We start from the raw sequence: 22205 nt of genomic DNA, 5'->3' as shown, positions 1-22205 counted from the left end.
CTGTTATGTATTCCTCTACCATCCTTTTCCCTTGGCGTAAGGATCTCAAAGCTGTTTCAGCAGTATTCTGCTTGTTATGATCCTCATATAAAAGGGACATCGCAGAAAAAAAAGAATCAAGAGAATGTAATATGGGATCATCAGTCTCATAGAAAGTGTTGGCCCAAGATTTAGCTTCTCCACGCAAAAAAGAAATCACAGTCAAAACTTTAATTCTGTCAGTAGGATAAGACCTAGGTTTCAAAGTGAACATAAGAGTGCAAGAATTTCTAAAGTCTCTGAACATGGACCTGTCCCCAGAGAATTTCTCTGGCGGATTTACAACAGGCTCCGGTGTAATCTCAGAAGTGGAAGGTTTAGTTGTCATATGCTCATTAATAAATTTTCTAATATTCTGGTTCTCAATTTGTATCTCTCTTAAACCCTGTAACATACTATCCATACTTTGTGCTAGGGAACCCACTCTATTGGAAAGCTCACTCAACTCCATGATAGTGGATAGAGGTACTTTTATTTTTAGGCTTGATAATATGTTATGTTCTGTAAAGTTATGTGTTAGAACAGGTGGTAAATAAGTTTAGGTACCTAGTATCCGCTATAGTAGGACCACTCAGCCTCACACCAAACCTTGGATTCACACAGATTTAACTTACAGGAATCCGGTTTTGCTCATTGAACTGAGGGTCACTACTGCAGGGTACAGAGTGAAAACGGAGCTGTCACGCAACCAGGTTACAGGATGCCTGTATATCAACAGATAGGAGGAGTATCTATAGATAGAGTAGGTAGTGAAATGGAATGTAATACAAACAGATGTAGTACAAAGAGATATTGTAATTAGGCCAAAATGTATTTGTTAGGAATTCAGCACTTCAGGGAATATCATATGTAGTTAGAATGATATTTTGGAATATGTTATCATATATAATTTATGCAAGGATAAGATAGTAACAAACGATAAGTCACTTAGTTAGGTTCAAGGTGGTCACAGCAAATGATGTTAATCAAACAGCAGTTCAAACAGAGTAAGCATTGTGACAGGCAGTTGAAGTTAATCCTGCATTTTAGTGATAGTAACAGTCATTGAATACAGAGCATAGGTAGTTTGCTTACTTGAGAGACATAATGATATCCAAATAGAGTAATAAAATATACAGACCAATTCCTGATGGTTATTTGGGAGGCTAAGTCAGAGCCAGATGAAAACCTTACGATATCCTGAATGCTTGTTTGTAGAGAGGACACAGCGCGGTACACGCGCTGCAGACACGCTGAGATGCCGGGTGTGACGTCACAGCCACCCGGTGTAACAGTTAGGGAATTGAAAGCAGCTCCTTTGGTTCCTAAGAAACTGCGAGTAATAGAATAGGCACACCGGCACACAGCAATGAAGGATTAATGTAGGCTGCAAAGTTTCAAAGCAACAAGTAAGAAATCCCCACAGATTGAGGAAAGGGCTAGGTGTCTTCAGAGAGGAGTCACATAAAGTAACTGATTCAAATTACCAAGCGAGGAGCATAGAGAGGAGGGGCCTTAAATAGGAAAAGAGGATTCAGAATTAAAGGGACAGGATTGTAATAGTGAATACCCTGACACTAAGAGGGAGATTTCACCTTTCACAATTATCTGCAAACCAGATAAAGAGAGAGGCATTCTTACACTGTGTTCAAGACCTCCTAGTTATGGGAGTGATCCATCCAGTTCCAAAGGAGGAACAGGGACAGGGATTTTACTCAAATCTGTTTGTGTTTCCCAAAAAAGAGGGAACCTTCAGACCAATTTTAGATCTCAAGATCTTAAACAAATTCCTCAGAGTTCCATCATTCAAGATGGAGACTATTCGTACCATCCTACCTATGATCCAGGAGGGTCAATATATGACTACAGTGGATTTAAAGGATGCTTATCTTCACATTCCGATACACAAAGATCATCATCGGTTTCTCAGGTTTGCCTTCCTAGACAGGCATTACCAGTTTGTAGCTCTTCCCTTTGGTTTAGCTACAGCCCCAAGAATCTTTATGAAGATTCTGGGGTCACTTCTGGCGGTCCTAAGACCGCGGGGCATAGCAGTGGCCCCTTATTTAGACGACATCCTGATACAGGCGTCAAATTTCCAAATTGCCAAGTCTCATACGGACATAGTTCTGGCATTTCTGAGGTCGCATGGGTGGAAGGTGAACGAAGAAAAGAGTTCTCTATCCCTGCTCACAAGAGTCTCCTTTCCTTGAACTCCAATAGATTCTGTAGAAATGAGGATTTACCTGACAGAGTCCAGGTTATCAAAACTTCTAAATTCCTGCCGTGTTCTTTATTCCACTTCTCGCCCTTCGGTGGCTCAGTTTATGGAAGTAATCGGCTTAATGGTAGCGGCAATGGACATAGTGCCGTTTGCACGCCTACATCTCAGACCGCTGCAACTCTGCATGCTCAGTCAGTGGAATGGGGATTACACAGATTTGTCCCCTCTTCTAAATCTGGATCAAGAGACCAGGGATTCTCTTCTCTGGTGGCTATCTCGGGTCCATCTGTCCAAAGTTATGACCTTTCGCAGGCCAGATTGGACAATTGTAACGACAGATGCCAGCCTTCTAGGCTGGGGGGCAGTCTGGAACTCCCTGAAGGCTCAGGGATCGTGGACTCAGGAGGAGACACTCCTTCCAATAAACATTCTGGAACTGAGAGCGATATTCAATGCTCTTCAGGCTTGGCCTCAGCTAGCGACAATGATGTTCATCAGATTTCAGTCGGACAACATCACGACTGTGGCTTACATCAACCATCAAGGGGGAACAAGGAGTTCCCTAGCGATGTTAGAAGTCTCAAAGATAATTCGCTGGGCAGAGATTCACTCTTGCCACCTATCAGCTATCCATATCCCAGGTGTAGAGAACTGGGAGGCGGATTTTCTAATTCGTCAGACTTTTCATCCGGGGGAGTGGGAACTCCATCCGGAGGTGTTTGCACAATTGATTCATCGTTAGGGCAAACCAGAACTGGATCTCATGGCGTCTCGCCAGAACGCCAAACTTCCTTGTTACGGATCCAGGTCCAGGGATCCCAAGGCGATGCTGATAGATGCTCTAGCAGCACCTTGGTCTTTCAACCTTGCTTATGTGTTTCCACCGTTTCCTCTGCTCCCTCGTCTGATTGCCAAAATCAAGCAGGAGAGAGCATCGGTGATCTTGATAGCGCCTGCTAATTAGTGTTCTAATTTTCAGGGCCTGTTTGAGGGAGCCCTCCCGTACTTGGCATTAGGGTGTTCTATAGCGCCAGCTTTGTTTTTTAATATCTTGGTTAGAATCAGGCCTATGTTTAAGTCAGTTGCTCCTCCTTGGAGTCTTAATCTTGTTCTTAAAGGGACATGAAACCCAATTTTTTTCTTTTGGGATTTAGAAAGAGCATGTCATTTTAAACAACTTTCTAATTTACTTATATTATCTAATTTGCTTCATTCTCTTGATATCACTTGCTGAAAAGCATATCTAGATATGCTCAGTAGCTGCTAATTGGTTGCTGCACATAGAGGCCTTGTGTGATTGGCTCACACATGTGCATTGTTATTTCTTCAACAAATAATATCTAAAGAATTGAGCAAATTAGATAATAGAAGTAAATTGGAAAGTTGTTTAAAATTGCATGCCCTATCTGAATCATGAAAGTTTAATTTTGACTAGACTGTCCCTTTAAGGTTTTTGCAGCAGACTCAGACTAAATTTGGTTTTTTCCTAAAGTTGTTTTGGATAGAAATATTAATAAGGAAATTGTTGTTTCTTCTCTATGTCCTAATCCTCCTCCTCATAAGGAACGTTTGTTGCACAATTTAGATGATGTGGGTGCTTTGAAATTCTACCTACAGGCGACTAAGGATTTTTGCCAGTCTTCTGCTCTGTTTTTTTGTTTCTCTGGGAAACGTAAGGGTCAGAAGGCTACTGCTTCTTCTCTTTCTCTCTGGGTGAGAGGTGTAATTCGTTTGGCCTATGAGACTGCTGGACAGCGGCCTCCTGAGAGAATTACAGCTCATTCCACTAGGGCTGTCTCCTCTTCCTGGGCTTTCAAAAATTAAGCTTCTGTGGAACAGATTTGCAAGGCTGCAACTTGGTCTTCTCTGCATACTTTTTTAAAATTTGATACTTTTGCCTTGGCTGAGGCTTCTTTTTGGAGAAAGGTTCTTCAAGCGGTGGTGCCTTCTATTTAGGTCTACCAGTCTTGTCCCTCCCTTGTCCTCTGTGTCCTCTATCTTGGGTATTGGTTCCCAACAGTAATTGAGGACACTGTGGACTCACCATATCTTAGGAAAGAAAAGTAAATGTATGCTTACCTATTAAATTTGTTTCCGGATATGGTGAGTCCATGGCCCCACCCTGTATTTTAAAGACAGTGTTTTTTACTAAACCTCAGGCACCTCTACACCTTGTGTTTCTCCTTTTCTCCATTTTCCTTCGGTTGAATGACTGGGGATTGTGGGAAGGGGAGGGATACTTAACAGATTTGCTGTGGTGCTCTTTGCCTCCTCCTGCTGGCCAGGAGTGATATTCCCAACAGTAATTGAGGACGCAGTGGACTCACCATATCCAGAAAGAAAGAAATTTATCATGTAAGCATGAATTTTGTTTTTTATATTTACACTTTTTTAGTCAACAGCTACTACTGAGCATGTGCAAGAGTTCACAGAATATATACGTATATGCATTTGTAATTGGCTGATGGCTGTCACATGATACAGGGGGAGTGGAAATAAAAATAACTGAAATTTGTCAGAAAAAAAACCTACTATTTATTTGAAGTACAGACTAAGTGCTATTGCATTGTCTTGTTATCATACATATGTTGATAATGCAAAGTTACTGTATTTACTGGTCCTTTTAAGAGAAAAAAATAATAATCTGCTGAGCTGTGAAGGAGCAGTAAAGAAAGAAGCTGGTTATTTGGAAAATGGGTATGCTCTGTCCCTTACCTGTGCTTTTTGGTTGTGTTATTGTCCTGTATTTCTTCTGTTTGCTGCTATTGTAATATAAAGAATGTTGTAGGTTCTTTTTCACCATAAAATGCAGGTTGTGCTATGTCTTGAACATACTCTTTATAGACAGTGTTACATTTCACATTGATGCAGCTGTAGCGGAGAATGCACATACAGGTAGCCCTCAGTTTACGCCGGGGTTAGGTTCCAGAAGGAATGGTTGTAAATCGAAACCGTTGTAAATTGAAACCCAGTTTATAATGTAAGTAAATGGGAAGTGAGGGAGTTAGGTTCCAGGTCCCTCTCAAAATTGTCATAAGTAACACCTAATACATTATTTTTAAAGCTTTGCTTTGAAACAGCTTTATAAACCTAATAATATAGATTGTATCATCATCAAACTAAGTTTAATGAGCAAAAACATTTGCTAACAGCACCTAATTAAATAATTACACAACAGACTGCATCATCATCAAACTAAGTTTAATGAACAAAAACGTGTTTTTACTTGCATTTTTCTGCAAACAGTTCTCTGCATTGTTAGCATGTTAGATAATATTGGGTCTGCACCTATTCTTTGCATTTCAATCTGCAGTGATTAATAGGCAGTTAGGCACCTTCACCTCAAGCAGCTGGACAGGAAGATAATAGGGAAGTGGCTGCTCGATAGCTAATGTCTGCTCTGTGTACACAGATCAATTTCAGACCTGTTAAGTTGCATAACTTTGCTGCAAAACAAGCGAAGAGCTCCACCTACTGGCTTTTTTAATTAGTTTTAATTAGTGCACATGACTGAAAAAAAAGTTGTTATTCTGAAACGGCGCAAATTGAACCGGCGTAAACCGAGGGCCACCTGTATTTGGTTTTGGATAAAAATACTCATTGCCTGTTATTTTAAATTCCAGGAAGTATAATAGTTTCTGAATAAGAAAGAAGTGGAAACTGCAGCAAAGATTGACGACAGATAAAGTAGAAGGTCTCTTTCTGGATTCCAGAGTGAGGACCTGAAAATCTCTAAAACCCTCATATTTGTGCTTTAGATACATGAAATAAGCTACCACTTGTATACAGCTGTAATAGCAAATGAGTGTACTTTATAATCCTCAGATACATTATATCTATGTTTAGTTTTGTGTTAATTTATTAATGGCACAAGAAATTCAAAAATTAGACTTTAAGTTTGAGATAGAGCATGCAATTTACATTTTTCTTCTGTTAACATCTATCTAGGTAGATACTATCTAGGTAGGCTCAGGAGCAGCCATGCACTTATTGGCGCTATCTAATGATCAGTAGCTACACACGTTTCATTGGCTCACCAGATGTGTTCAGCTAGCTCACAGTAGTGAATTGCTGATCTAGATCTGACTTTAACTATTTGTTTAACCCCTTTGCAGGGGTTAAACACAGTTATATGCAAGCAACAGCTCAATAATAAAATGCTCTAACATATTAAAACGTATCCTTTTTCCACTTTTATGCACCCTTAATGTAAATATAACATAATTGATTAATATTGTCTTGATTTTGTAATTATTTGCAGAATTAATGCGTATACCATGTGTTGATGCTGGACTTATTCCGCCATTGGTGCAACTTTTAAATTGTAAGGACCAGGAGGTGTTGCTGCAAACTGGACGTGCGCTCGGAAATATATGTTATGATAGCCGTAAGTATGGTAATGGAAATTGTTGCATGATCTTACGTAAATAACAAGAAAAAGACACATCTCTCTTGTACACCTCTAAAGAACATTTAGTCCAGCACTTAAAGGGACAGTCTAGGCCAAAATAAACTTTCATGATTCAGATAGGGCATGTAATTTTAAACAATTTTCCAATTTACTTTTATCACCAATTTCTCTTGTAAGGTGTATCCAGTCCACCGATCATCCATTACTTGTGGGATATTCTCCTTCCAACAGGAAGTTGCAAGAGATCACCCACAGCAGAGCTGCTATATAGCTCCTCCCCTAACTGCCATATCCAGTCATTCTCTTGCAACTCTCAACAAGCATGGAGGTAGTAAGAGAGAAGTGGTGAAATATAGTTGTTTTTTTCTTCAATCAAAAGTTTGTTATTTTTAAATGGTACCGGAGTTGTACTATTTTGTCCCAGGCAGAAAATAGAAGAAGAATCTGCCTGTGATTTATATGATCTTAGCAGGTTGTAACTAAGATCCATTGCTGTTCTCACACATAACTGAAGAGAGAGGTAACTTCAGCTGGGGAATGGCGTGCAGGTTATCCTGCTATGAGGTATGTGCAGTTAAATTTTTTTTCTAGAGATGCAAATGCTAGAAAATGCTGCTGATACCAGATTTATGTAAGGTAAGCCTGAATACAGTGATTTAATAGCGACTGGTATCATGCTTACTTTTAGAGGTAATACTCTTATTAATTTGCAATATAAAACGTTTGCTGGGAATGTTTAAGCATTTTTATATATGCTTTGGTGATAAAACTTTATTGGAGCCTAGTTTTTTCCACATGGCTGGCTTAAATTTGCCTAGAATCAGTTTCCTGAGGCTTTCCACTGTTTAACATGAGTGGGAGGGGCCTATTTTAGCGCTTTATTGCGCAGTTACTTTTACAGACTGAGACATCCAGCTTCCTCCAGGAGTCCCCTGAATGCGATAGGACCTCTCTAAAGGGCTCTTAGGCTTTCCAAAGTCGTTAGTTGGGGAAGGTAGGGCCCCAGCAGAGCTGGGGCAGTTTGTTGTGACTGTTAAAAAACGTCTATCGTTTTTTTGATCCGTTTTTTGAACTAAGGGGTTAATCATCCATTTGCAAGTGGGTGCAATGCTCTGTTAGCTTATTATACACACTGTAAAAATTTCGTTTGATTTACTGCCTTTTTTCACTGTTTTTCAAATTCTGACAAAATTTGTTTCTCTTAAAGGTACAGTACCGTTTTTATTTTTTGCTTGTTAACTTGATTTAAAGTGTTTTCCAAGCTTGCTGGTCTCATTGCTAGTCTGTTTTAACATGTCTGACATAGAGGAAACTCCTTGTTCATTATGTTTAGAAGCCATGGTGGAACCCCCTCTTAGAATGTGTACCAAATGTACTGATTTCACTTTAAGTAATAAAGATCATATTCTATCTTTAAAAAATTTATCACCAGAGGAATCTGACAAGGGGGAAGTTATGCCGACTAACTCGCCCCACGTGTCAGACCCTTTGACTCCCGCTCAAGGGACTCACGCTCTAATGGCGCCAAGTACATCTAGGGCGCCCATGGCGTTTACTTTACAAGACATGGCGGCGGTCATGGATAATACACTGTCAGCGGTATTATCCAGACTACCTGGGTTTAGAGGAAAGCGAGACAGCTCTGGAGTTAGAAGAAATACAGAGCATACTGACGCTTTAAGAGCCATGTCTGATACTGCCTCACAATATGCAGAAGCTGAGGAAGGAGAGCTTCTTTCTGTGGGTGATGTTTCTGACTCAGGGAAGAGGATTCAACCTAATTCTGATATGTCTACATTTAAATTTAAGCTTGAACACCTCCGCGTATTGCTCAGGGAGGTTTTAGCTGCTCTGAATGACTGTGATACAATTGCAGTGCCAGAGAAATTGTGTAGATTGGATAAATACTATGCAGTGCCGGTGTGCACTGATGTTTTTCCAATACCTAAAAGGTTTACAGAAATTATTTCTAAGGAATGGGATAGACCAGGTGTGCCGTTCTCTCCCCCTCCTATTTTTAAGAAAATGTTTCCAATAGATGCCACCACACGGGACTTATGGCAGACAGTCCCTAAGGTGGAGGGAGCAGTTTCTAGCTAAGTTTCCCTAGCTAAGCGTACTACTATCCCTGTCGAGGACAGTTGTGCTTTCTCAGATCCAATGGATAAAAAGTTAGAGGGTTACCTTAAGAAAATGTTTATTCAACAAGGTTTTATTCTACAGCCCCTTGCATGCATTGCCCCAGCCACTGCTGCTGCAGCCTTCTTGTTTGAGTCTCTGGAAGAGGCTTTACAGTTAGAGACCCCATTGGATGACATACTTGACAAGCTTAGAGCACTTAAGCTAGCCAATTCTTTTGTTTCTGATGCCATTGTTCATTTGACTAAACTAACGGCTAAGAATTCTGGTTTTGCTATTCAAGCGCGCAGGGCGCTATGGCTTAAATCATGGTCAGCTGACGTTACTTCAAAGTCTAAGCTGCTTAACATTCCCTTCAAGGGGCAAACCCTATTCGGGCCTGGTTTGAAGGAGATTATTTCTGATATCACTGGAGGAAAAGGTCATGCCCTTCCTCAGGATAGGTCCAAGTCAAGGGCCAAACAGACTAATTTTCGTGCCTTTCGAAACTTCAAGGCGAGTGCGGCATCAACTTCCTCTAATACAAAACAAGAGGGAACTTTTGCTCAGTCCAAGTCGGTCTGGAAACCTAACCAGACCTGGAACAAAGGCAAGCAGGCCAAGAAACCTGCTGCTGCCTCTAAGACAGCATGAAGGATCGGCCCCCCTATTCGGTAACGGATCTAGTAGGGGGCAGACTTTCGCTCTTCGCCCAGGCTTGGGCAAGAGATGTTCAGGATCCCTGGGCGTTGAAAATTATATCCCAGGGATATCTTCTGGACTTCAAAGCTTCCCCTCCAAAAGGGAGATTTCACCTTTCACAATTATCTGCAAACCAGATAAAGAGAGAGGCATTCTTACACTGTGTTCAAGATCTCCTAGTTATGGGAGTGATCCATCCTGTTCCAAAGGAGGAACAGGGACAGGGATTTTACTCAAATCTGTTTGTGGTTCCCAAAAAAGAGGGAACCTTCAGACCAATTTTAGATCTCAAGATCTTAAACAAATTCCTCAGAGTTCCATCATTCAAGATGGAGACTATTCGTACCATCCTACCTATGATCCAGGAGGGTCAATATATGACTACAGTGGATCTAAAGGATGCTTATCTTCACATTCCGATTCACAAAGATCATCATCGGTTTCTCAGGTTTGCCTTCCTAGACAGGCATTACCAGTTTGTAGCTCTTCCCTTTGGATTAGCTACAGCCCCAAGAATCTTTACGAAGGTTCTGGGGTCACTTCTGGCGGTACTAAGACCGGGGGCATATCAGTGGCCCCTTATTTAGACGACATCCTGATACAGGCGTCAAATTTCAAAATTGCCAAGTCTCATACGGACATAGTTCTGGCATTTCTGAGGTCGCATGGGTGGAAGGTGAACGAAGAAAAGAGTTCTCTATCCCCTCTCACAAGAGTCTCCTTTCTGGGAACTTTAATAGATTCTGTAGAAATGAGGATTTACCTGACAGAGTCCAGGTTATCAAAACTTCTAAATTCCTGCCGTGTTCTTTATTCCATTTCTCGCCCTTCAGTGGCTCAGTGTATTGAAGTAATCGGCGTAATGGTAGCAGCAATGGACATAGTGCCGTTTGCACGCCTACATCTCAGACCGCTGCAACTATGCATGCTCAGTCAGTGGAATGGGGATTACACAGATTTGTCCCCTCTACTAAATCTGGATCAAGAGACCAGGGATTCTCTTCTCTGGTGGCTATCTCGGGCCCATCTGTCCAAAGGTATGACCTTTCGCAGGCCAGATTGGACAATTGTAACGACAGATGCCAGCCTTCTAGGCTGGGGGGCAGTCTGGAACTCCCTGAAGGCGCAGGGTTCATGGACTCAGGAGGAGACACTCCTTCCAATAAACATTCTGGAACTGAGAGCGATATTCAATGCTCTTCAGGCTTGGCCTCAGCTAGCGACAATGAGGTTCATCAGATTTCAGTCGGACAACATCACGACTGTGGCTTACATCAACCATCAAGGGGGAACAAGGAGTTCCCTAGCTATGTTAGAAGTCTCAAAGATAATTCGCTGGGCAGAGATTCACTCTTGCCACCTATCAGCTATCCATATCCCAGGTGTAGAGAACTGGGAGGCGGATTTTCTAAGTCGTCAGACTTTTCATCCGGGGGAGTGGGAACTCCACCCGGAGGTGTTTGCACAATTGACTCATCGTTGGGGCAAACCAGAACTGGATCTCATGGCGTCTCGACAGAACGCTAAGCTTCCTTGTTACGGATCCAGGTCCAGGGATCCCAAGGCGATACTAATAGATGCTCTAGCAGCACCTTGGTCTTTCAACCTGGCTTATGTGTTTCCACCATTTCCTCTGCTCCCTCGTCTGATTGCCAAAATCAAGCAGGAGAGAGCATCTGTGATCTTGATAGCGCCTGCATGGCCACGCAGGACTTGGTATGCAGATCTGGTGGACATGTCATCCTTTCCACCATGGACTCTGAGACAGGACCTTCTACTTCAAGGTCCTTTCAACCATCCAAATCTACTTTCTCTGAGACTGACTGCCTGGAGATTGAACGCTTGATTTTATCAAAGCGTGGCTTCTCCGAGTAAGTCATTGATACCTTAATTCAGGCACGAAAGCCTGTCACCAGGAAAATCTATCATAAGATATGGCGTAAATATCTTTATTGGTGTGAATCCAAGGGTTACTCATGGAGTAAGGTCAGGATTCCCAAGATATTATCTTTTCTCCAAGAAGGATTGGAAAAAGGATTGTCAGCTAGTTCATTAAAGGGACAGATTTCTGCTCTGTCTATTGTTTTGCACAAGCGTCTGGCGGATGTTCCAGACGTTCAGGCATTTTGTCAGGCTTTAGTTAGAATCAAGCCTGTATTTAAACCTGTTGCTCCGCCATGGAGCTTAAATTTGGTTCTTAAGGTTCTTCAAGGGGTTCCGTTTGAACCTCTTCATTCCATAGATATCAAACTTTTATCTTGGAAAGTTCTTTTTTTGGTAGCTATTTCTTCAGCTCGTAGATTTTCCGAGTTATCTGCCTTACAATGTGATTCACCTTATCTGATCTTCCATGCAGATAAGGTAGTTCTGCGTACCAAACCTGGGTTTTTACCTAAGGTGGTATCTAATAAGAATATCAATCAGGAGATTGTTGTTCCATCATTGTGTCCTAATCCTTCTTCAAAGAAGGAATGTCTATTACACAATCTTGATGTGGTTCGTGCTTTAAAGTATTATTTACAAGCTACTAAGGATTTTCTTCAAACATCTGCTTTGTTTGTTGTCGATACTGGACAGAGGAGAGGCCAAAAGGCTTCGGCAACCTCTATTTCGTTTTGGCTAAGAAGCATAATCCGCTTAGCTTATGAGACTGCTGGCCAGCAGCCACCTGAAAGGATTACAGCTCATTCTACTAGAGCTGTGGCTTCCACATGGGCCTTTAAAAATGAGGCTTCTGTTGAACAGATTTGCAAGGCGGTGACTTGGTCTTCGCTTCATACCTTTTCAAAATTCTATAAATTTGATACTTTTGCTTCTTCGGAGGCTATTTTTGGGAGAAAGGTTTTACAGGCAGTGGTACCTTCCGTTTAAGTACCTGCCTTGTCCCTCCCTTCATCCGTGTACTTTAGCTTTGGTATTGGTATCCCACAAGTAATGGATGATCCGTGGACTAGATACACCTTACAAGAGAAAACATAATTTATGCTTACCTGATAAATTTATTTCTCTTGTGGTGTATCCAGTCCACGGCCCGCCCTGTCTTTTTAAGGCAGGCATTTTTTAACTTTAAACTACAGTCACCACTGCACCCTATGGTTTCTCCTTTCTCTGCTTGTTTTCGGTCGAATGACTGGATATGGCAGTTAGGGGAGGAGCTATATAGCAGCTCTGCTATGGGTGATCTCTTGCAACTTCCTGTTGGGAATGAGAATATCCCACAAGTAATGGATGATCCGTGGACTGGATACACCACAAGAGAAATAAATTTATCAGGTAAGCATAAATTATGTTTTTGCTTTGTTCTCTTGGTATTCTTAGTTGAAAGCTTAACCTAGGAGGTTCATATGCTAATTTCTTAGACCTTGAAGGCCACCTCTTTTCAGAATGCATTTTAACAGTTTTTCACCACTAGAGGGTGTTAGTTCATGTATTTCATATAGATAACACTATGCTCGTACACGTGAAGTTATCTGGGAGCAGGCACTGATTGGCTAAAATGCAAGTCTGTCAAACAACTGAAATAAAGGGGCAGTTTGCAGTGGCTTAGATACAAGATAATCACAGAGGTTAACAGTATATTCATATAACTGTGTTGGTTATGCAAAACTGGGGAATGGGTAATAAAGAGATTATCTTTTAAAACAATAAAAATTCTGGTGTAGACTGTCCCTTTAACATATCTGGGAGAAGTGACTGTGCCTATAAATAAAACTTTAAATGATACTAAACCCAATTTTTTTCTTTAATGATTCAGATAGAGCATGCGATTCTAACATCAAGGAAAAAAAATTGGGTTTAGTATTCATTTAACCTTTATTAATTATATTAAATAACCACATGGATAAGTGGGTTAGCCACTCGCTTTTCTCATATATTACTCTACACAGATTATTTTAAAAAAGCCAGGCTAGTCCATAAAACAACTTAAAATTATAAGCATCAACACTAATATGTATCCTTGATAAATAATAAAGAGGTACGAAGGGATCTGGGACAAACAAATTCTGATGCCTGTGTCATTCATAGGTTTCTCAAATAATCTAGATGCAAACTAAGTTTTGAAAGCATTTACAACCACAAATTTACTCAACTTTGATATTGAGAGCAATTCATGGGTACAGCCCTTGAAAAGCCTGGTGGACTTTGTGTTCCTTATCTGCTTTGTTGAGACCAGAGGCTTCATCAAGGTGTAAATTATGACTCTTTCTCTTTAGCAGTGTCTAAGACAATTTCAGTATTAACTCCAAGTCTCTAGTCCTCCTAAGATAGTCCAATCAAATTAAATAATGCATTTACAATTGCAAAGATTTTTTACAATGCTTGAAATGTCCCTTTAATATTATCAAGTTACAGCATAATTTTGAAGCAAAAATCAATAAAACATGTTATGTGATTATGTGCAGTTAATCTTTCCATCATATGTGTTCTTGAAGGCCTATTTCACTTCCATCTGACCAAGAGTATTTCTCATTCTAATTAATCTACTTCTTTTTTAGTCAATATAGTTTGCTGGAAATTTGCAGTCGAATGTGTTTTGTTTCTTTCAAAGGGTTCCTCTAATTAATCTACACTGTATATGTATATTTAATGAATTACTTTGTTTTTTGAATGGAACGTATCTCCTATTGATCCCATTTCTCTTTAGCATCTTTATCAACTGCACACCAAGAATAAAGTCCTTGACAGGTCTGATTTATGTATGTACCCCTATTGAAAAGCAGCCTTAAAATGATTTTGTACAAGAAAAATACTTTTTCATGACTCATTGTCTTACATTTAAAAAGACTAATCTTTTTACCATTCTCATGTTTTTTCTTATTTAATACTTTGTTTTGGTCCTACTCTTCATGTATTTTGGATAAATGTATGAATATCAACTGGATTTGCTCTGTTTCAAGCAATTTGCTATCATTCAAATGTATAAATGAAGGCACAGTACCAGTATCCGGTGAGAGTGGACAGAAAAGGAACATTCAGAGATAGTAGATAAATAACCTGTTAAGAAAACCCTATTTTTTTCTTTCATGATTCCTCTAGACTGTACAGTTTTGCTTCTATTATCCAGTTATCTTGGTAAGTTCAGGAGTGTGCACATATCTGCAGCACTATATGGTAGCTGTTTTGCAACAATGTTATACATTAACAAGAGCACTAGATGGCAGCACTATTTCCTGTCATGTAGTTCTCCAGACATGTGCACACTACCTATCTAGATATCTCTTCAACAAAGAATAACTTGGGGAGAAAGAAAATTTGACAATAGAAGTATATTGGAATTTTTTTTTTAAATTGTATTCTCTTTCTGAATCATGAAAGATACATTTTGGGTTTCATGTCCCTTTAAATCCTCCATCCTTGTCTAAAGGACATTGCACTTAAATTCTTTTAAAAATGTGTTTTGTCTTTTGACAGATTTATTTATTTAAATGTTGTTCGAGTGCTGAGTTAATCAATATGTTCTTGCCAAACTTACGCAGGTATGTGCTTCACTGTCCCTATCAGCCAGTGAGGATTAATACAGTTGTAACAGTTTCACACAAGCCTCAATTCCCTGCTAGTTTCCTTTTCAACTACTTTTATGTTTTGTTAATGCAAAAAAATAAAGCTTGACTGCTGTTCTTTAAAATGTATAATATAAATATGTAAAGTACAGTGTCCCATTACCTAAAACACATGGATGTTACCGTGGTTGATGCACAGGTTAGAAGTTGAATTACAGTGTAATCTCTGCTGGTGATTTACAGCAATGTTGGCATATTACTGTCCATATTGTCTTTCATGATATTTAGCAGGGTAATTTCAAAGCAATACTAGTTAGTCTTGTTAAATTAATTCAATTCTTAACTCACTGTGAAATACTATTATTTAGGAAAAATCCTAATATAATTTCATGTGCACATACATATATCAATAATTTGTTAAGCTTATTTAAAATAAGATGCCAGTGAATCTAAACAACTGTAAATCTTTTTTGAGATGTGTTATCCTCATAGTAGCTGCAAGGCATCGTACACGAAATAGCTCATGTTTGTAGTCAATGCAATGGTATAATAATGTTTTCTTTTTGCCTTTGGCTACAAAGAGAAATACCTCTGGGGTATTTTCTAGCACCATGTACAATAATGTGTTTAAAAGTTATTTTAAGTCATATTTAAACAATGCATTCTTAATATCTTCAATGTAAATACTTATATCTGTTATTATTCTAAGTTTAATACAACTGCTTTTATGTAATGTCTATAAGATTTACAAAAATCTTGTGGTTTAGGGAATTAGGTTCACATCTTAGTTTAGCACTCATATCTATGAAAATGAGCAAAGTGTGTGTATGTGCATTTATGTGTGTGTATGTGTATATGTATATATATATATATATATATATATATATATATATATATATATATATATGTGTGTGTGTGTGTGTATATATATATATATATATATATATATATATATATATATATATATATATATATATATATATATAAAATGCACCACTGAGAAACAATAAGGCACGTTTGCAAAAAAAAGAAATTGGATAACATGTACACTCATAATATGTACACTCATAGTAAAGGTATCACATAAAGCAGAGGTGCACTTGTAGTTTGTCAGTATAGAGAGAGTACCATTTCTAAGGATTTTGGTTTGAGTTCCCTGCTCCATTGTCACTTAGTGTACTCAGGGTCCCACAGTCATATCTATCCTGAGTCATTGATTTAATTAAGTGATGGCCCCTTCTACAAACAGCTTGATATGCCAACCTCCTGCTCCCCATGTGCTGCTTAATTTCTGGGTAAACTGGTGGATGTGCCCTTAGATTATTTTGTAGTTGAACCCTGTTCTACGTTGCAGAACATGTGGACATTCTCTGTACCCTAAAAGTGTTTGTTTTAATGTCAGTTTGATTGTTAATTGCTGTTATACGTAAGAAAATCACAAAATATTTATTGTATGTGTATTTATATTCTATTTATATAAGTAATGAGCTATATAACATTTAAAAAAAATAAAAATAACTACGTACATATGCATGTTAACAAACATGCTATTGTTTTTTATAGTCTATATTATTTGCTTAGGAATGAGCTATCTGACTTGTGTATCATAGTAAGAAGACAAGTATATCGCTAACCCATTATATATGATTGTTGCTGTTCTTCTAAAGTCTGTGTGATGCCCTAGTTTTATTTTTATTAATAACATATTATTTCCAAAAATCTAGTTAAGATATAAAAATAAATATGTTTGAACAAAGGGGTAAAGAGAATATGTATAAAAACGAATGCTTAAAAATGTATAAAGACCGATGACTTCCATAGAATATAAAAGTTATGTTCAGTTGGTGTTTGTATGGTGACTTTGAATACTAAATAGTGTATTATATCAAAGGCTTTATGCTTCTGTGACATCACTACATCTGTATACAGGTTTGTGTTATACAAGAAGATATAACTGAATAAATTAATCATGGAATTTTGTTCCATGCCTTTTACGGCTTATATTTAGTAATGAAAATAGGTCTATATGCAATACGATTTTGTTTCCTCTTCAACGTTTTTCTGTAGCAATTTTATATGAATATAAAATTTTCCCTGCATAAAATTTGTATACTACATTAAATTTGTATTCTATATTATATTATTATTGATTAAAAGTGCAAATGTTCTATTTTGATTTTTTTTACATAGGTTTAGATTTATTCATTTATGTTGTGCTAATGTTTTGAGTTAATTTGGAGTATGCACAGTATGTTTTGTGCACACCACACCAGTAGCATCATCCAGCACCGAGTTTTCAGTATATTGTGATTAAGTTAACACGCTAACAGAATTTTTAATGTGCCTTTTTGTTTGTTTCCAGATGAGGGCAGGCGTGCAGTTGACCAAGCGGGTGGTGCAAAAATTGTAGTTGACCATTTACGGTCAATGTGCTCTTTAACAGATCCAGCAAATGAGAAGCTCATGACTGTCTTTTGTGGCATGCTGATGAACTATAGCAATGAGAATGGTAAACAAACTGCTTTAAGTTCGCCCAAAAACTTAAGGTTACAGGGAGCTCAGCCAATCAGATTTGCACTACTGCATCAGGCTGATTATTGCAGAATTTTTTTAATCTAGATGCAAATTATAAATCTGAATACTCTGTAAATTATTTGGATAATTTGAATTTAATTAAGAATACATATATCTTTACACATTTTAAGCTTGTCAAATAATGCACAATACAAATTTTGATTGGAGTATACTTATCCATAGTTTAACCTTTATATAAAAGAAACATATGGACAAATTGTTTATAGCCAGTACTTAATTTTATAAGCTTTTAAAATTTCATCTGTACCATATTTTGTTTCATTTGAGTTCTGGCACTTCTGTCAGATGGATCTGCACTGAAATACAGAAGCAATCTGTTGTAGGCCACTGCTTTTTTTATCATTATTATTTTTTATTATATTTTAGTGCTGCCTAATAACCTTTTGTCTTTATTTAAATCGTTATTGAGCTAGTGTGTTTAGGTATGTTTTAATGACTAGCCCTTTCAAATGTATCTGATGAGGACAGTTACTTGCTATTTTGTATTTAAAATAGAGGATTAGTATATTATGAGATCACTTAGAAACATTTGGTATTCATTTATGTAGAGCACATCATTTTCCAAAAATGGAACGTGTGTGTGGCAGCTCTACAGTCTGCTGCTTGTTTACATAAAGGTATTTGGAATTAATTCAATGCGCTACGTGTTCACAGCATTTTTGTGGGTTTAAATGATTGCAAAGATTAGCAAATTCCATTTTGATGATTGAACTTAAATATTTAAAACACAAATAAATGGAAACTAGTGTTGATGTTGTTTTTTTTTTTTTTTTTTTTTAACGTTATAAACATTTCAGCTTTAACCTTTTTGTTGAAGATTATTGTTGTTTACCATATATGTTCCATGCAGACTAAAAGGCAAAAGTATTATAATTTTTTTAAATGTGGAAAATATTACAGTTGATGTTTTATAAGGCTATCTTTAAAGGGATATGAAATCCAATTTTTTTTTTCTTTCATGTTTCAGATAGAGCATGCAATTTTAAACAACTTTATAATTTATTCCAATTATCGAGTTTTCTTTGTTCTCTTGGTATTTTTATTTGAAAAGCAGGAATGTAAGCTTAGGAGTCGGCCCATTTTTGGTTCAGCACCTGGGTAGTGCTTGCTGTTTGGTGGCTAAATGTACCAAGAGAACAAAGAAAAATTGATAATAGGAATAAATTTGAAAGTTGCTTAAAATTATGTGTGGTCTGAATCATGAAATAAATAATTTGGGTTTAATATCCCTTTTACCCCTTCAGTGATAAGTCATTTCACACCCCTGTGCTAAAGCTATTTTTATTTTCATGCACACATTGCGCTTACACATCAGTTTGAATGCTTTTAATGTTACATAACAAACACAAAAATGTTTTTTTTTTCAGCAGACCAAGCACTTTCAGAGAATAGCTTTAGATTGCAGAAATACCCCCCAAAAAAAGAAAAAAAAAAAGACACTGATAAAATGTTATGTAATTCTCTGTAGCGTGCATGTTAGAGAGCAAACAAGTTATTTTTTTAAATATTTAAAATTCACATATTATGGTTCCATATTTTTTAGGTTTGTGTAGAATTATGTTGTTTGTTAATATGGCCACAGGCTGCAGCATTTTTTTTTATCAGTATAAAGGTGCAACATACAAATACCTGGATTTGCACGGATATTTGTGTGTTCCGATTCTGCACTAACAAATCAGGCACTAAACAATCAGCTGAATGTCCATACCTGCAGCCATATTCAGCATTTGTTTCTATAAGGAATGGCCAATAACAAAATTTTGCATATGCGTAATATTTTTCATAAGTTCATCTTCCTACAGCACAGTTTAGGTTTCTGTATCTATTTTATGATATACAAATTACTAACTGAAAATCAAAAGATAAAATGTATTGTTTCCTTCTTAATATAAGGAGAGTCCACTGCATCATTCCTTACTGGTGGGAAATACTGAACCTGGCCATCAGGAGGAGGGAAAGACACCCCAGCCAAAGGCTTAAATACTCCCCCTACTTCCCTCATATCCCAGTCATTCTTTGCCTTTCATCACAGCAGGTTGGCAATGAAGTGTCAGACGATTCGGAGTAGTTCACTATGAAGGATATCTGCCCTTCGAAATGGAACTGGAGTTTTAAGTAGTCTTGTCAGCCTCTCAGTGAGAGCATTGACGAAAGTTAGAGCCTGGAGATGCAGGGAGAGTCTTGCCTTGATAAAGTAATCATGTCAGAGAAAGTTAATATGTTTGATACCACTGAGCCGTCCACCTCTGAGGAGTCTTCGTCCCTTGAGGTGCGCACCCTACAGTCATCTCCTATTACACATGCAGCTTCCTGTAGCCCTTTTACTGCCAGACTTTGGAATTACAAACGACAATGTCTGAGGCCTTTAGTGCTTTATTTTACCTCGCCCTGCTAAGCGCAAGCGAAAGGTTAAATATTGCTATCCTTCCTAGGGGTCATCTGCTAGCTTATTGGAGTTATCTGATACAAGATTATCCGATGATGAAGGCGCCTCTGATACTTTAGAGGGTGCTTTTTCTGGGTCGGAATCTGCTGCTTCTAGGCCTTCAGCTGTGGAGGAAACAGACTTTATATTTAGGATTGAGCATTTACGCTTTCTGTTGAAGGAAGTTTTGGCTACGTTAGAGGTTCTAGAGCCCAAATTGCCTGAGGAACCTTTGATTCCTAAATTAGATAAGTCTACGAGGACAGGGTTGTACCACAAACTTTCCCATTTCCCGTAAAGATGGCAAATATTATTAAGAATGAATGGGAAATAATTCCCCTTCTTCCTTTAAAAAAATTGTTCCCGGACTCTCAATTGGAGTTGTGGGGCTCCATCCCTAAGGTAGCCCATGGTTTAAAAAATAAAAAGTCTGTTAAGAAAGATGTTTCAACATATGAGATATTTGTTTCAACCAGCAGTGGCTGTTGCTGCAGTTGCTGTAGCGGCTACCTACTGGTGCGACTCCTTATCTGAGTTGATTGAGGTGGAGGGTCCCCTCAACGTGATCCAGGAAAGAATTAAGGCCTTAAGGATTTGTGATGCAAATATGCAAACTATTCGCCTGAATGCCAAGGCTTCAGGTTTTTCTGTTCAAGCCCGTAGGGCACTCTGGCTGAAGTCCTGGTTTGCGGACATGACATCAAAGTCAAGACTTCTTTCCCCCCCATTTAAGGGAAATATTCTATTTAGTCCAGGCCTGGACTCTATTATCTCCACGATTATTGGAGGAAAAGGTGCCTTTTTACCACAGGATAAGAAGAACAAACCTAAGGGACAAGGTCCTAATTTCCGTTCCTTTTGTTAGGATAAGTCCCAACGTCAGCAGCCCTCCGAAAAGGCCGAGCTTTCCAAGGCGACTTGGAAGCTGGCTCAGTCCTGGAATGAATCCAAGCAGAGCAAGAAGCCTGCCGAGGCAAAGTTGGCATAGAGGGGCGGCCCCCGATCCGGCTCTGGATCGCGTAGGGGGCAGACTGTTGCTCTTTTTGGATGCTTGGTTTGGGGACGTACAAGACCCGTGGGTCCTGGAGGTCATCCCTCAGGGATACAGAATAGGTTTCTAGACTCATCCACCCAGGGGCAGATTCCTCTTGTCAAACCTGTCTTCAAGGCCAGAAAAGAGAGAAGCCTTTCTGGGGTGCGTGTGTCCCTGTACCTCTTACAGAAAGAGGTCTGGGATACTATTCAAACCTTTTTGTGGTCCCAAAGAAGGAGGGACATTTCCGCCCGATTTTGGACCTAAAGTACTTAAACAAGTATCTGTCCCTTCATTCAAAATACAGACAATGAGGTCCATCCTTCCCTTGGTTCAAGAAGGACAGTTCATGACCATGATAGATCTGAAGGATGCTTACCTTCACGTTCCAATACACAGGGAACACTTCATGTTCCTAATATTTGCGTTCCTGGACCAGTTTATTGCACTTCCGTTTGATCTAGCTACTGCTCCAAGAGTTTTTACGAAGGTTCTAGGGGCTCTGCTTGCAGTGGCCAGAACCAGAGATATAGCAGTAGTGCCATACTTGTACGATATTCTGGTTCAAGCTCCATCCTGTCGTCTGGCAGAGGACCATTCGAAAGTCCTTCTATCTTTTCTTCGATCTCATGGATGGAAGATACATTTAGAAAAGAGTTCTCTTATTCCCAGTACCAGGGTGGAATTCCTGGGTACTATAATAGACTCCATATCCATGAGGATATTTCTTACAGACCAGGGACGTTACAAGCTAACATCCGCTTGTCTTGCCCTCCAGATCTCCTTAAGGCCCTTTGTGGCTCGGTGTATGAAGGTGATTGGTCTCATGGTGTCCAGCATGGGCATAATTCCTTTTGCCAGATTCCATCTCAGACCACTTCAGCTGTGCATGCTGAGACAGTGGAACGTCGATCATTCGGATCCGTCTCAATAGATTTCTCTGGACAACCAGTCGAGAGAATCGCTCTCCTGGTGGCTCTGTCCAGATCACCTGTCCCAAGGGACATCCTTCTTGAGATCATCCTGGGAGATTGTGACTACAGACGCAAGTCTGTCAGGATGAGGTGCCAGGAAGGCACAGAGGGCCTGTGGACTCGAGGAATCTCTCCTCCCAATAAACATTTTGGAACTTGGAGCTATCTTCAATGCTCTGAAGGCTTGGTCTCTTCTAGATTCGT

General features: G+C 39.0%; 1 protein-coding gene across 3 annotated transcripts in view; it reads left to right on the top strand.

Annotated features, from left to right (window-relative positions):
• Positions 1-22205, top strand: part of RAP1GDS1 (Rap1 GTPase-GDP dissociation stimulator 1) — a 488321-nt gene that overhangs the window by 237967 nt on the left and 228149 nt on the right. For 2 of the 3 annotated variants that reach the window (XM_053703455.1, XM_053703457.1), the window contains 2 exons: positions 6504-6629; positions 17337-17483. In XM_053703455.1, coding sequence (XP_053559430.1) covers positions 6504-6629; positions 17337-17483 — 273 coding nt within the window. The remainder of the gene's footprint in view (positions 1-6503; positions 6630-17336; positions 17484-22205) is intronic. The other variant, XM_053703456.1, reaches the window with a different exon arrangement.

This window comes from Bombina bombina, chromosome 2, assembly GCF_027579735.1.
Source record: "Bombina bombina isolate aBomBom1 chromosome 2, aBomBom1.pri, whole genome shotgun sequence".
NCBI classification, from domain to species: domain Eukaryota; kingdom Metazoa; phylum Chordata; class Amphibia; order Anura; family Bombinatoridae; genus Bombina; species Bombina bombina.
The sequence above is the reverse complement of the archived record's forward strand: the minus strand, read 5'-3'. Positions and strand labels throughout refer to the sequence as shown.